At 36.2% G+C, this 17,088-nt stretch overlaps 1 protein-coding gene across 2 annotated transcripts in view; it reads left to right on the top strand.

The window, feature by feature from the left end:
- The first annotated feature begins 847 nt into the window (after positions 1-847).
- The window catches only part of LOC105034223 (uncharacterized), a 50,915-nt gene continuing 34,674 nt past the window's right edge, over positions 848-17,088 (top strand). Inside the window, exons 1-2 of one of the 2 annotated variants that reach the window (XM_073256721.1) lie at positions 848-1,154; positions 2,107-2,232. In XM_073256721.1, the coding sequence (XP_073112822.1) occupies positions 1,083-1,154; positions 2,107-2,232 (198 nt within the window). In that variant the 5' untranslated portion in view covers positions 848-1,082. The remainder of the gene's footprint in view (positions 1,155-2,106; positions 2,233-17,088) is intronic. The other variant, XM_010909278.4, reaches the window with a different exon arrangement.

Raw genomic sequence — 17,088 nt, 5'->3', positions numbered from 1 at the left:
ACAGTAAAGATCCTATATGAAAAAACATATGGGTAAATAAAGTAAAACATGAGCAATTTTTATGTAATTAACAAAAATTTATATTCAAAGATCAAGATTGACAATTGTGTCTAAAGAGTCAAAAATCATAAAGTACACCATTGACACCATATTATAGCTCTATAAATCAAAAACAATAAGAAGTTTCTCTAAACAAGTCTAGTATATGAGTCCACTTATAGCAAAATGTGAGGTGGGGAAGACGAAGGATTTTTAAACCTCCATTTAGTTGTCGGCTAGGCTGAGCCGTGCTAATTATTTGTATAAATTCTCAGGCTTGACTATAAAAGTAATAAGCCTCTCGGGCCGGGTTGGGCCTCATATAAATTTTTCATGTCCAAGCACACCAAAATCGGGCCGGGACTATTGGGCCAGGCGGGCTGCCTGCCTATGTTCAGTTCTAGCTAGAGTCTGACACTTGAACCCTGAACCGAAATGAATCCCGGCTCAGTTATTTGACGGGTGTTGATACCTGCCTCTTTTATTTGTAGGTGTAGATGACCGGCGGTTGAGGGAGCCACTAACTGGCTCTGCTCGTCTACCGTTCCCACCACCTGGGTGCAAGATTGTAAGAGTTTTTCTTTGCTTTTCTTTTCTTTTTTTGGTTTTTTTATCTGCGTAACGCGAGTTCGCTAGAGTTTAGCATCGGCGTACTGCCAGGCCCATGTGCAATGCCCCAGCCCATCTCGTGGGGCCTTTTTATATTCCAACGTTACTTTGGATGAGCTGGACAGCCCCTCCGTCGCCCTTTCTACTCCTTCGCCTGAGGGCGCAAACTCATCTCACGCCTTCTTGACAGCTACTTCCATAGCATTTCGGCTGTATTCTTTTTCATTTTTCTAAAATAAGCTCCCCTAGTCCGAGACCTTTCCCATTCTGCCCCTAAAGATTTGCAATCATTGCGATTTCCCGTCCTCTCCTCTCCTTCTCCCACCCCCCTCTGTCTGGCCTCTTGTCTTCCTTCGATGGCTCAGAAATTATTCGGGCGTTGGTTTTGAATTTTATCTGTTGTTCGAGAATCCGTTCGAAAAAGTGAGCGAGCAATGAAAGGCATCTCGTCGGCGCCGGGAGATTACGTCCACTTCAAGTCGCAGGTCCCACTTTACAAGATCTCCGTATGTGCTCTCCTCCCTCCCCTCAGACCATCTAGTTTAGAGCTGGCTGGCTATCAATTTCTTCCTCGTATTTAATTTCGTCTAATATAAACATGTTTGTTGTCTGCTAACTTCTAAGCGATTCGGACCTTAATTTGACAAGATATCCAACACGCACTCCAATTTTACCAAGGCGTGTAAATGAAAATAGCTTATACAAGATTCGCTCTCCAATTTTAGTAGGGCATGTAAATAAAAATAGCTAAGCAGGTCTGTTGGATTGCTATCACGATTTCGCCTGATACTTGGTTCTGTTTCCTTTCTAAATGAGTGAATTGTTTCGATTGGATTTTTAGAGAAAATCTGTTTATTTATTTATTTATTTATGTTTTAATATAACCTGCTGATTGTAATTCTTCTGCTGTATTTGGCAAGAGTGGGTGCTTTTGGGTGTTTCACTCAGAAGTTTGTGAGGGCTATCGTCTTGTTTGATCAAATTTTCTTGATTCATATGATTAGTACAGTGGTTGTTGTTATTATAACAACATTAATAATCGCCAGTGTTGTATGAATTGGCATTTTGAGAAGAAAATGTGATATTTAATAGTTATAGATAACTGAAAACCTAGTTTGATTGTGGGAAATGAATGGTTTTGATGCTTAGATAGTGTTTGAAGAACTGAGGATGCATAAATTGTGGACTCGTGTACGTGTTAGCTTACTTCAAAACTGTATACAATGTTTACTCTCGAGAATGAAGCAATATATGGCACAAGTATATTGATTACTATAGTATTTCTAGATGTTAACCATGCCATCACAATAAAACAACTTGCTTCTGTTTATATATCATGGTATTTAATTTTCTTTTCTTCCTGTTTTGTTTAGTTATTGTAGTGCCTAAATGTATAGATTATCAAACCTATAATTGCCTTGCTGAGTCTTCATTCCTGCAAAATATCTTTATTTTCAGATTGGATCTAAACAATGGAGGTACTATGATTTTGGTCCCAAGTCTGTGCTTCCCCTCATCTGCATCCCTGGAATTGCAGGAACTGCTGATGTCTACTACAAACAGATCATGTTCCTGTCCTTGAAGGTACTACTGTTAGAAAATGTTTCCATTCAATTATAGTGTCTATTACTTTCTATTTCCATAGAACTTCCTTGTAGAGATGCTGTTTATATAGAATTAAAACCTATCAAGGCCTTTTTTTCTAACTGTTATCATGATTGCGCTATGTTTGTAAAATCTAGAACCAGATTTCAGTGTTTGAACATTCACTTTTATTCTTTTTTCTCCTGCACTAGTTGCTAATAATATTAGTATTGTTCATAAAATAAATCTTTATGTGATATGAGGAATCTATGAATTGTAGATACAACAAAGAAGACAAACGATAAGAAAATCAAGGATTCTCAGTGTTTGAACAGAAATTCCTAGTTCCTAGGTAAATCAAGTTCTTGTTTGAAAAACGAAGCTTGAATTTAGCTTCTTAGTGCCTTCAGTTTCTCCTTAAATATTTCAAGTTTTACGCTGAGCTGCTGAGCAACACACATTATATAGAACTGGTGACACATGACTATCTATGCCATAGATGAACCCTTTTATATGTTGGAGAGCAAATTTTTTTCAAAATGGTTTCTCTCCTAGAAATGTGTGAGAAACTAATATTTGTTTTTTGTAATATCCTTCCAAATACACACACATAAGAAAGGATACATTTTGCTCTTCCTTTAATCATGTCTAAAGGCCTTTTCATTTCTGTCCAGGTTATAGCTTGAAGCCTTGAACTAAGATAAGATGATACGAAAAACAATACATGGATTGAATCTGCAATTTCTATGGTTCATGTAATTTTCCAAATGCACCTCCCTACTTCATCCAACCAGCTATAATTCTATTACATACTTAATCTATCTCCCTATTATTTTGTGTGATAGATTCTAAATAACCGAGTTGGTCACTCCATGGCATCTCTTGTCATCGATCTTAATTGATATTGTGTCTTTATTTCCTTTCATTAAATTTGTATTTCATATACTCTCTTTGTTCTACTAACTTTTCAGCCCTTATTCTTTGAAATTTTTCTTTATATTTCCAATTTATATAATACTATATCATCCGTAAATAACATATATCATGGTACATTGTCCTGAATTTTATATGTGCTTTTGTCCATGGTTAATATTAAAAGATATGGACTTAGTGCTGATCTTTAATGTAAGCCTGTTTTGACTGGAATCCACTAACCGTACCATAACAATTCCCAACACTTGCTAATGCCTTAGCATGCATATCCTTAATTATTTGGATATATCATTATGCACACCCTTCCTTATTAAAGTCTAGTAGATCACTTTTCTTGGCACAATATCATAAGCTTTATCTAGACCAATAATGACCATTATAGACTTTTACCTTTTCTCTGTTTTTCTTATATCAATTGTCTAAATGAAAATGATAGCCTCCATTATCTGATCTTTCATGCACAAATATAAATTAGTTATTTGAAACAATTTTTGTCTGTTTTAATCTTTGTTCAATTAAATCTAGAGTGACTTATAAGGTTAATTCCGGATAACTGGAATGGTTTTGTACAATAGTTCTCCAATCATCTGACGTTTTCTTAATTTTCATAATTTCATGCAATAGGTTAGGAAGCAAATTTAACTTGATATCTCCTATAATTTTTTTCCAAATCTCTGTCAAGTCTTTCATCTGGCCTTAGCACACTATCCTTTTGCTTTCTTCTCAAAGTTATTGTTATTTCAGTTTTATAAATTGCATGAGTAGAAATTTAAAAACTCTTCTTGCTGTACCTTTTTTAATAAGGAATTCTTTAGTAGAACACTTATTTAGTAATCTTTCAAAATAATGCCTCCATCCTTCTTTAATATCCTCATCTTTCACTAATATTTGATTATCCTCACTTTTAGTCTATTTAACTTGGTCAATATTTTTAGTTTTCTGTTCTCTAAATTCAACGGTTGTGTTAATTTCATTTCCACTTTCTTTTCAACCCAACCTATCAGATAAATTATCAGACACTACATATTTAGCAGTACTTCTTACCCCTTTTGCATCTTTTTTAACTTATATTTTATAAAATTCTTGACATCTTTTGTTTGCTGTCATTCTTTAAAACAATTCCATTTTTGTTTTAATTGCCTCTTGTTTCTCATTATTCCGTTACCAAGTTTTTTTTTTTGTGTGTATATCTTTCCTCCTTTGTCTCTCCTAAAACATGTTTAGCCACTCTCTTCATGCGGTTGGCCATTTGATCTCATTTCGTTTGGTTCAGTTTTAAAATTCCATTTTCCTTTTTGATAATTTATCCCAAAAATGTATAATTTTTTCCCTTTTTAAATTTCACTATCTTATGTTTGGACATGGATTAATTTCTTTTTCTTTCTTCTTGCACTTAATATACACACTAAAAATAGTAATCTATGTAGTGTCAAACTTCTTTTGATATCACCTTATAGTCTTAATGTATTGATCTTCCATTTAGCTTAATTAAAAAAAATTGTTTGTGATCAAGTTGATCAGCTTTTAAGGGTTATGAAGTGTCCATTTCTTTTACTAAAATATGTGTTTGCAATTGCTAAATCATAAGCTACTACAAATTCAAGAATTCAACCTCTCATTAAATTCTTATCTCCAAAACTGGGACCTTTGTGCACTTTCATATCCTATATTTTTCATGCCTACATATCCATTTATATGCTTACCTATATGTCACGCGCCAACCTATCACTCGAGCTGGGCACGTGACATGCTGTACATTCCATAGGTTTGATCCTTGGAAATATGCAGGGACAAGAAAGCTGTAAAAAATATCAACAATATCAGAGAAGACACAAGCTATAAATATCTTTTCAAAATGGAGCAACTAGATCCCACCATTGCAAATGAGCATGAGTTAGGATTCCAAAAATTCAAAATAGTATTAGATATATTCTAAGTGATCCATCTCTCACTAGTAGCCATACATGATAGATAACTACTAAGTGTCTTGCATCTCGAAAAAGAAAGATAAAAGAAAAGATATGCGATAAATAGCACAGTAAGAATCTTGACACCCATACCAATATAACATAAATAAATAACAGTTGTATGAGGACCCATATAGGCGTGTATTTAGTTCCATATCGATTATTCGTGGAAAAAATCTTAGATACTTACATAGGGCCAAGGTATCCAAATAATATCTTCCAATTAGCTTTTTAGGGTGAGGTTCTGGGTTGTTAGTTTGTTACAAATAGTATCAGAACTAATTCAGCCCATAGCTTATGTGGATTAGGGGATACTGCAGCACAGATTCATTAGGATTGATCACGGGCCGATCGTGTTATTTGTGAATGGAAGTATGATAGATTTGGACCTTAGTCTGGTGAGGATGTTGGGGCTTAAATGGGAGGAGTATGTGAGGATCTGTAAGAGTGTATATTCAGTCCCAAATCACTTATTCACTGAGAAGATCTTGGATACTTATACAGGATTAAGAAATTTAAATAATATTTTCTGGCTAACCTTTTGGGATAAGGTCCTCAATTGTTACAACTTAAAAATGGTATAGGTGAGGATTCGTGCGGGCGTGTATTAGTCTCACATCGATCATTCACTAGAAAGATTTTGGATACTTATACAGGATCAAGGAATCCAAATAATATGTCCGACTAGCTTTTTTGGATGAGGTCCTGGCTTGTTACAAATAGTATCAGAGCTGATTCAGCCCATAGTCTATATAGACTATGGAATGCTATAGCACAGATTCATTAGGGTTGATTATGGATCGATTGTGATGTTTATGAATGGATGCATGGCTTTGCACTCTTAGCTCGATGAGGATGCTAGGGTTTATGAGAAGAATATGTAAGGATCCATATGGTGTATATTTAGTCTTACATCAGTTATTTGCTGGGAAGATCTTAGGCACTCATACAAGATCAAGGAACCCAAATAATACCTTCCGACTAGCTTTTTTGGGTGAGATCCTATGTTGTTATTATGTGTAGACCTGTGCAGACGTGTATTTGGTTTCACATCGGTTATTCGTTGGGAAGATCTTAGGAACTTATGTAGGGATAAGAAATCCAAATAATACTGTCTGACTAGTCTTTTTGGATAAGATCCTAGATTGTTAGAAATGATATCAGAATTGATCTAGCCCATTATCTATGTGGACTAGAAAATACTGTAGCATAGGCTCATTGAGACTGACCATAGGCCGATCATGGTGTTTATGAATGAATACATAGATTTGGATCATTACTCTGATGAGAACATCAGGACTTAAATAGCAGAAATATGTGAGGATCTGTACGGGCATGTATTTAGTTTTATATCATTTATTCGTTGGAAAGATCTTGGATACTTATATAGGACAAAGAAATCCAATTAATATCTTCTGACTAGTCTTTTTGGATGAGGTCCTAGGTTGTTACAAGTTAATAACTGTTGGATTTTCTCAAGGTGCTAGTGTATGTGGATTTCAAAACTTTTCTAAATCCAAAACGCAGTGAAAAATTCAGATTAAAATACTTTTAATCTAGCATGCATTCACCATATGAAAGCACCTATAGATCTAGTTCATATGCTGAAATTAACATAAACTGATTTTAGGAAGAACAAACGAAAGTCTGTAATCAATTTACATATCTGAATCACTTTTTCTTTGCTTCAAACCTGTAATTGGGGTTAAATCTGATTTAATCTCTGGATCTAGGGCCTGAACAGGTTCTTAATCAGCAGCACAAGCGTCCTACCTCTATGGGTATCTACAGGGCCGATCTGAATAGATCTTCTTGACTCCTACTTGCTTGAACCAAAAGCCTGAATAGGCTTGAACCAAGTCTGGAGAGACTTTTAATTGTGAACCCTTTTGATTTTCTTTGCTTGATTCTTGAAGAAACCAAGAATCTTTCTTGATCCTTCAACTAATCAAGAAGAACAACAACCAAGAAATGGTTGTAACTAACTCTCAAGAAATTTGAGAGCAAAGAGAACAAGAACCAAACTAGTGGTGCCAACAATTGACCCACTTCCTTGATGCTGCCCACTCTCTATTGGCTCCAAGGAAAGATGCCCAAAGAGAGGAGCGGTAGGGCTAGAGAAAGAAAGAGGAGAGGAGGCATGGGCTCAATAAAGGGTGGCGGCAACAATGGGAGAGAGAGCTTATGTCACAAGTAAAGGGCTAGGGTCTTTTATATAGACAATTTAAGAATGTCCTAATCAAATTAGGATCCCTCATTCTAATCATATTAGAATTCTTAGTCAAAATATAGTTGGACCAAATAAATGGGGCACCACCCATTATTCATCCAAAGCTACACCTTACTCTAGGCGTCCCATCATATGGGACCCAATTGAATACACAAATCAGTCTACATGGTTTCATAAATTCTCTTCAAGGGTTCTGAACCAAGAAACTCTTTCTTGATTTAATCTAAACCATAAATTAAACATCCAATCATTGGATCTAATTGAATCAAATTCAGTTAGGTTCAAATCAAGTGCAGGAATTGGTAAAAAATTATCATATAAGCAAACTAACCACAAGAGAAATTGGATTCATCCAGATGCTAGCAAGGTTAACATGAATCCAATAGGATTTTTTTAAATCCATGTAAATTGATGCTTCATAAGTTCAATTATAATCAATCCAGGTCTTCTCCCTTTATGTGTGACCCCATAGGTTCAATTCTGTCTGGTAGTGAGACATACCATGATCTTTATCATAGGTATCACTGAAACCCCTTTCAGTGAATTGGAACAGTTCCACTCTAACTCGACAAGGATCATTGATCCAAAACGATCCTATTGAGCTCTCACAATCTACCAGTGACATCTAGCAATATGTAGTGGCAATCCAGCAGAACCGAAATAGAATCTCTAGGTGTAGTTAATATATGATACAGTCCGTCTATCGTGAGTTCCGACTAGATGGCAGGTCATAGATAAATCATCAAACCTCATTATCAGTTATATGATAGATCCGATCAGCTCAAGTCCAATAGTGATTTCAAATAGAAATTTCTTTTCATTAATCATACTGCTATGGTCATAGATTTATGGATTTAACTTTTCAAATCTCATAGGACTACTTCTCTCTATCAAAATTGGTAGATCCCATCTAGATGCACATGTTGCTCATACAGCTCAACCAATTGAAGCTAACATCCACTACAAAAACTCATAATCTAGTTAATATTTATGTGTAGTCAAATTACAGTAGTCTTATTTTGAGTAATTGTGACACCGCAGGTCAAAGGACTAGTCACACAACTACTGCATCGAGATAATCACTGACGATCGAATAGAAATTCATGTGATTTTTTGTATGGTCACGCTCAGTACTAGTTGTTCTCTAACAACTATCTGCACTTTTCGCTCAGTATCTCTACATTGTAGATTAGAGACTCATCTACCTCGAAGGAAGCGAACTGTATGTCGGTTTATCTGGAAGGATCACCATCTCCATGACTATCCTAAAATCGGGAGTAATTTAGGAATCGATCATACATGTCTCTAATTCTCAATATTTTAGAATATGTATCGTAACATCAATTTTAAAGACGATTCAAGGACAAATAACACTTGAATGAAAAAAAAAATTATCCTTTATTGATCAAATCAATAGTTTAAGTATAAATTTGTGTCATAGAATAAAAATGTATCAGCCAACAATTAGTTTCTAGGACATACATCTAACAATCTTCCACTTAGACTAAAGCCAATTGGTCATTAATCTAAGCCCCATCTTCTCCAGATGAGCTTCCATTTTGGGTTGGCTCAACTGCTTAGTCAGCGGGTCTGCCACGTTATCTGCGAGTCAATTCTTCGTGCCTCTATGTATTTCTACTCGAGGTAGTCGCGTATACTGCTGATCTATGTGTTTGGATTTTTGATAAGATCTTGACTCCTTAGAAAAGGGTATGGGGCCATTATCTTTACAGTATAATGTCATGGCATCTGATGGCACGACATCCAGTTTTGCAACTAACAAAAGAATCAGAATGCATTTTACACATCTACAGCATACTCAGCCTCCATTGATCAATTACTTTGGAACTCTTCCAATATACCGAATCAATGGTTCATGTGCTCCTTCAAAGATCAAGAACAAATTCTTAGTCCTTCGTAAGTACTTAAGAATGTTCTTCACAGCCATCCAGTGCTTCTTATCTGAATTCGACTGATATCTGTTTGTGACACTTACAGCAATGACAATATCAGGTCGAGTACATAGCATGGCGTACATGAGGCTCCCAATTGCCGAAGCATAAGGGATCCTACTCATGCACTTGATCTCCTCAGAAGTGTTAGGATACATCATCTTGGAGAGTCGAATACCACACCTAAGGGGTAGCAAACCTCTTTTGGAGTTTTTCATGCTGAATCGCTTCAGCATCTTCTCTATGTACAGTTTTTGTGACAGACCAAGCATCATTCTAGATCTATCTTTATAGATCTTTATCCCAAGGATATAGGACGCTTCCCTTAGATCTTTCATGGAGAATTTCTTAGACAACCAAGCTTTGACTGAAGTCAGCATAGGAATATCATTCTTAATAAGGGGGATGTCATCGACGTACAGTAGGAGGAAGATGAGCACGCTCCCACTGACCTTTTTGTAAATATAAGGTTTCTCTTTGTTTCTTATGAAGCCAAACGATTTGATCGAATTATTGAAACAAAGATTCCAACTTCGAGAAGTCTGCTTTAGTCCATAGATGAATTTTTGTAGCTTGCAGACTCGGTAATCACTATCACCACATGTGAAATCCAAAGGCTGCTCCATATAGATATCTTCCTCAAGATATTTATTTAGGAAAGCAGTTTTCATATCAATTTGCCAGATTTCATAATCATAGTAAGCTGTAACAGCAAGTCATATGCGGATGGATTTCAGTATGGCTACAGACGAAAAGGTGTCATGATAGTCAATGCCTTCATGCTGACTATAATCCTTCGTCACCAACCTTGCCTTATAGGTCTCTACCTTGCCATCGGCATTTAATTTTCTTTTGTAGATCCATTTACACCCAATGAGAATAATTTCTTCCAGTGGATCCATTAAGGACCATATTTGGTTCAAATGCATTGAGTCAATTTCTGACTTCAACGCATCTAACCGTTTCTCGAAATCGATATCAGACATCGTCTTATCAAAAGTACTAGGATCATCATCATGACCTCCATCTTCCACAAGGAATGCTTCCTCTACATCCTCTTTCAGTATACCTATGTATCTTTCAGGAAGACGGAAGATTCTACCTGATCTACGAGGTGAAGGTAGAACATTAACTACTGACTCATCATGAACAGGTTCCTGAGGATCTATAGCTCGTTGCTTTTCAGAGACTCTCATCGAGCTTAATTAACCTCCCACTGCCGCCATCCTGGATAACTATTATTTTAGGAATGTGGCATTGCGACTTACAATCATATTACGATCTTATGAAAAATAAAAGTAGTACCCAATGGATTTCTTGGGATACTCTATAAATTGAGCTACAACTGATCTATCCTTTAACTTGTCAGCTTTCTATCTCTTAACATAGGCTGGACATCCCCAAGTCTTAAAGTAACTCAGACTCGACTTCTTACCATGCCATATCTCATATGGTGTGGTAGGAACATACTTAGAAGGAATCTTATTTAAAATATGCATCGCAGTAAGGCATGTCCCCAAAGATATATGGGTAAATCAGTGAAGCTCATCATGGATCGGATCATATCCAATAGGATCCTATTTCTCCTTTCGGATATCTCGTTGAGTTGAGATATGCTGGAAGGAGTCCATTGAGAGACAATGCCATTCTCCTTAAGATATTTCAAAAATTCAGCACTCAGGTATTTTCCTCCTCGATTAGATCGTAGGACTTCGATGGGTTTATCTGTTTACTTCTCTATCTCTTGTCTGAATTCTTTGAACCTTTCAAAGGCTTTAGACTTGTGTTTCATGAGAAACACATATCCGTACCGTGACAAATCATCAGTAAAGATAATAAAGTAGCTATAACCATCTTTAGTCTGCACATCAAATGGGCCACACACATCGGTATGTACCAGAGCTAGTAACTCAATGGCCCTTTCTCCTTGTCCCACAAAGGGTAACCTAGTCATTCTTTTTTAAAGACATGATTCATAGGTTGGAATTGACTCAGATTTAACTAAGTCAAGGATTCTATCATTTTTCAGTTTGTTTATCCTGTCCTCTCCAATATGGCCAAGTCTATGGTGCCACAAGTACTTATGGTTAAATTCATCTCTAGATCTCTTTTGGTCTACGGTACTCACTACTTGCTCATTTAAGTTCACATTAGCATCAACATGCAAATGATAAATACTATCAATCAAAAGACCAGATGCAATCAATTTATTTCGTAAATAAATAGAACAAAAGTTTTTATTAAGTTGAAAAATAAATCCATCCTGTGCTAGTACAGAGATCGAAATCAAATTTTGGCTAGCTATAGGAACAAAATAACAGTCTTTTAAATCTAATCTAAAACGTGACGGTAATCGAAAAGGATAGGTTCCAACGGCTTCTGCAGCAACTTTTGCTTCATTGTCGATCCGAAGGGTTATGTCACATTTTCTTAACCTCCTACTTCCTATTAGACCTACATTGAAGTGCATATATAAGCACTAGAACCAGAGTCCAATACCCAACTAGAAGTAGAAGAAACCGTTAGGTTAGATTCTATTATGAGCATGCCTTCGCAAGGCGTTTCACCCCTTTTCTTTAGGCTTTCCAGGAAAGAGTGCCTTGAACCTTTCAAGGTACCCTCAGCAGTGACTAGTATTTTGATCAATTCGGGTAAGTTGCGTCCAATTTGTTCATATTGTAGTTTACGATAAACTGTCCAAACGAACTGGTTAGAGATTGGAGGATCAAATCCATCTTTAACTCCCTCTGCATATTTAGCCCGAGCTTCTCAAGCTTCTCAAGGTTCTTGATCATTGTCATACAATGTTCGTGGATTGACTGCCTGTCGCGCATCTTCATATTGAACAACCACTTGGACAATTCGAAGTGTGTGGTCCGGCTCTACTCACTGTATAACTCTTACAGGTGAGTGATCATGGCATGGGCAGTGGGCATGTGCTTATGCTGACTCTGCAACTCGTTTGACATGAAAGCCAGAACATAGCACTTCACCCTAAGGTCATCATCCGTCCACTTGTCCAGAGTAGCTCTTTGCTCTGCCATAGGATGGGCTGGTAAGGCTGGGGCATCCTGATCAAGCACATACCCAATCTTTTCTGTTGTCAGGACTATCTTGAGGTTTCTGAGCCACTCCTTATAATTTGTACCGATCAGTCGATTGGTTTCAACGATGCGGACTAGTGGCTTAGAGGCCGATATTGTTTATCTGTGAGAGTAGATATTCTAGTTAGACATTTGTACTTAAAATTATATTTGCTCTAGAGACTTTTAGATGTAAATGGACTTCCATTATTTTTTCGAATTTTGATACTCGGATGAAAAATGAAAACCTAACGCGATCAATGCAAGATTTCTGGTGGGTGCTGCGGTCTCACCGATGCCGTGCACCTCATCTAACAGTTATTGATGACACGCACATCGATGCATAGGCAACTCTTTGTCCAGATGCTTCTCTAAGCATATTGCAGCAACTTGATCTCTAAGTCATAAGAGCTCAGATAACACATATTGTTCCACTCTTTAGTTAAGCCTAACCTACCATTCATAAGCAGGTATGAAGCCGTCATTGATTGCCTCAGATAACACATATTGGGTCCACCCCATCTTCACCTTAGGGCGATTCTTTGCTAGTAGAGTGGTTGCGTGTTTCCGATGCAACTGAACCACTGTAACCAGCCGAGAACAGTCAACGCCAGTAGCATGCCCGCACTTCTACAATGGTGGAAGACCATAAGGCTTAATATTAATTAGAGAAGTTTAGGTTAGGTCTCATCTAATCAGTCATCATATGACCGATCTAATTGACATGGGCTAAATCAAAACTCCTTAGCAACTAGTGAATTCAATCATCCAATTGGCCAGGTAAGTGAGACCGATGGGAGGGTACGCCATTAACTCGCCATAGACAAAATTGTTTAGGTGAGTAGCCTCCCAATTAAAAACTACCGATTGAGACTTGTCTTAGACACCAAGTGGCTTATTGGTTTTAATTAATCAGCTTACGTGAATTGGATTCAAGCCATAAAGCCGGATTAGGTCCTTAAGTTGATACGATTCTACATATGGAGTTTAACCAACTCAATCTACAACACTTGTAGAATCATAAGTTCAATTGATGTAAATCCAAATTAACACTTGACTCGGTTTGATCAATAGCTATATCGATTTCAACCTAATGTGATCTAATTGTAATCTAAGATGCAATTCATTGATCTAATGCAAAACTATCCATGTCCAACAATTCATGCAAACATTAATTTTAGATCATTGAAATAAATTTCAGATCTAAATTAATTGCATAAAAGATAAGTTTTTGATTCTCAAAATACTTTTAGAACATGCATGCAATCATATATCATATACGTAAAAAATTTTCAGATCTTTCAGAAATCAATTTCAGATCTAAACATACCATTATATATCGCACATACGAAAATTTCAGATCGCAGAAATTTAATTTCTAGCCTATGCATGCTTTCATATGTCGCATATATGAATAAAAATCAGATCTAAAACACTTTTCAGATCTGAACATAAACATATACATCTCATGTATAATCTAAAATCAGAATTTTGAAAATAATTTTTAAAATTTTTATGCTACTTTCATACATATGAACATGTGGCTCTGATACCATTGTTGGATTTTTTCAAGATGCTAGTGCATGTGGATTTCAAAATTTTTTTAAATCCAAAATGCAGCAAAAAATTCAGATTAAAATACTTTTAATCTAGCATGCATTCATCATATAAAAGTACCTATGGATCTAGTTCATATGTTGAAATTAACATAAACTGATTTTAGGAAGAACAAACGAAAGCCCGTAATCAATTCACATACCTGAATCGCTTTCCCTTTGGGGCTTGAACAGGTTTTGAATCAGCAGCACAAGCGTCCTGCCTCTATGGGTATCCACAGGGCCAACCTGAATAGATCCTCTTGACTCCTGCTTGCTTGAATCAAAAGCCTGAATAGGCTTGAACCAAGTCTGAAGAGGCTTTTAATTGTGAACCCTTTTGATCTTGCTTTGCTTGATTCTTAAAGAAATGAAGAACCTTTCTTGATCCTTCAACTAATCAAGAAGAACAACAGCCAAGAAGTGGTTGTAATTAACTCTCAACAAACTTGAGAGCAAAGGGAACAAGAACTAAATAAGTGATGCCAATAATTGACCCACTTCCTTGATGGCGCCCACTCTCTAGTGGCTCCAAGGAAGGATGCCTAGAGAGAGGAGAGGCGTGGGCTAGAGAGAGAAAGAGGAGGGGAGGCGTGGGCTTAGTGAAGGGTGGCGGCAACAATGGGAGAGAAAGCTTATGGCACAACTAAAGGACTAGGGTTCTTTACAGAGATAACTTAAGGATGTCCTAATCAAATTAGGATCCCTCATTCTAATCATATTAGAATCTCTAGCCAAAATATAGTTGGACCAAATAAATGGGGTGCCACCCATTATTCACCCAAAGCCACACCCTACTCTAGGCGTCCCATCATATGGGATCCAATTGAATGCACAAATCAGTCCACATGGTTCAATAAATTCTCTTCAAGGGTTTTTAATCAAGAAACTCTTTCGTGATTTAATTCAAACTATAAATTAAACATCCAACCATTGAATCTTATTGAATCAAATTCAATTAGGTTCAAATCAAGTGCAGAAATTGGTAAAAACTTATCATATAAGCAAACCAATCACAAGAGAAATTGGGTTCACCCAGGTGCTAGCAAGGTTAACATGAACCCAATAGAATTTCTCTAAATCTATATAAATTGATGCTTCATAAGCCCAATTATAATCAATCCAGATCTTCTCCCTTTATGTGTGATCCCATAGATTCAATTCTATCTGATAGTGAGACATACCATGATCTCTATCATAGGTATCATTGAAATCTCTTTCAGTGGATTGGAACAGTTTCACTCTAACTCGACAAGGATCATTGATCCAAAACGAACCTATTGAGCTCTCACAATCTACCAGTGACATCTAGCAATATGTAGTGGCAATCCAGCAGAACTGAAATAGAATCTCTAGGTGTAGTTAATGTATGATACAGTCCGTCTATTGTGAGTTCCGACTAGATGGCAGGTCATAGATAAATCATCAAATCTTATCATCAGTTATATGATAGATCCGATCAGCTTAAGTCTAATAGTGCTTCCAAATAGAAACTTCTTTTGATTAATCACATTGCTATGGCCATAGATTTATGGATTCAGCTTCTCAAATCTCATAGGACTACTTCTCTCTATCAAAATCGATAGACCCATCTAGATGCACATGTTGCTTGCACAGCTCAACTAACTGAAGCTAACATCCACTGCAAAAACTCATAATGTAGTTAATGTTTATGTGTAGTCAAACTATAGTAGCCTTACTGTGAGCAATTGTGGCACCGCAGGTCAAAGGACTAGTCATACAACTACAGCATCGAGATAATCACTGACGATCGAATAAAAATTCATGTGATTTCTCGTATGATCACGCTCAGTACTAGTTGTTTTCTAAGAATTATCCGTACTTTCCGTTCAGTATCTCTACACTGTAGATTAGAGATTCATCTATCCCGAAGGAAGTGAACTGTGTGTCGGTCTATCTGAAAGGATCACCATCCCTATGACTATCCTAAAATCGGGGGTAATTTAGCAATCGATCATACATGCCTCTAATTCTCAATATTTGAGAATATGTATCGTAACATCAATTCCAAGAACGATTTAAAGACACATAACACTTGAATGGAAAAAGAAAACTTGCCCTTTATTGATCAAATCAACAGTTTAAATATAAATTTGTGTCATAAAATAAAAATATATCAGCCAACAATTGGCTTCTACGACATACATCTAACAATAATAACAATCCCATACCAATACAGGAAATAAATCATGATTAAAGTTTTATTACCATGAAATCTCTATTCTAGTTAAGTAGTATTTTAATTCTCATGTTGACTACTCGATAGATCATGATGTATTAGTGTATGTCACACAACCAAAGAAATAATTCCTTTCAACAATGGTTTAGATAAATAGTTTATTATCATTTTGTAATGTTTTTGATAGGGTTTGTATTTGGCAAACATACCAAGGATAACCACCTTGTTCTACTTGGTTTTGGGCGGTTCTTGGCTTATCTCGCCCTTAATAAAAGAGGGGTAGCACATAGGAGCCTTCTTTTATCTTCTTAGCTCTCTCAGTTTTTTTTTTTTTTTCCCCAACCAAAATGAGCCAGAGAAGGCTTATTATTTTTAGCTTTCATCTTTTTTTTTGGGTACAACTTAGATTTCATCCAAAATCCAACTTCTAGTGGTAAAACTCCCTCTTCCCTTCCCTCTCCCAAGTTTTTTCTTTTTGAAGCCTAATATCGGCAAAAAATGGTGAAAATGAGAGGACATAATGCTAAAATTTCTGTAAAATTTTATTTTTTGGCATGATTTCATGATATGCTAGAGTTCTATTGGTGATCTACACAATCCAAATAATTTATAATTTTCTATTCTTCATATAATCTTTTAGATTAAAAAACATTCAGATTTAAAAATAATAATAAATAAAATATTATTTAAAAAAGTTGGGTAAAATTAGTAGCATATTTAGAGGTATGTATGCTACTTGCTATCTTAATTAATAGCAATTTATTTAAATTTGGGCATGATCATGACTGTATGAACCTATGCCCAAATTTAAACAAATTTAAAAAATAAGTGGTGATTAGTGCATATACATGGACTAAAAAATACATATGTACCACCTCTAATAGCATGCTACACTA

The sequence above is a fragment of the Elaeis guineensis genome, chromosome 4 (genome assembly GCF_000442705.2).
Source record: "Elaeis guineensis isolate ETL-2024a chromosome 4, EG11, whole genome shotgun sequence".
NCBI lineage: Eukaryota > Viridiplantae > Streptophyta > Magnoliopsida > Arecales > Arecaceae > Elaeis > Elaeis guineensis.
This window is presented reverse-complemented; position numbering and strand designations above follow the sequence as displayed.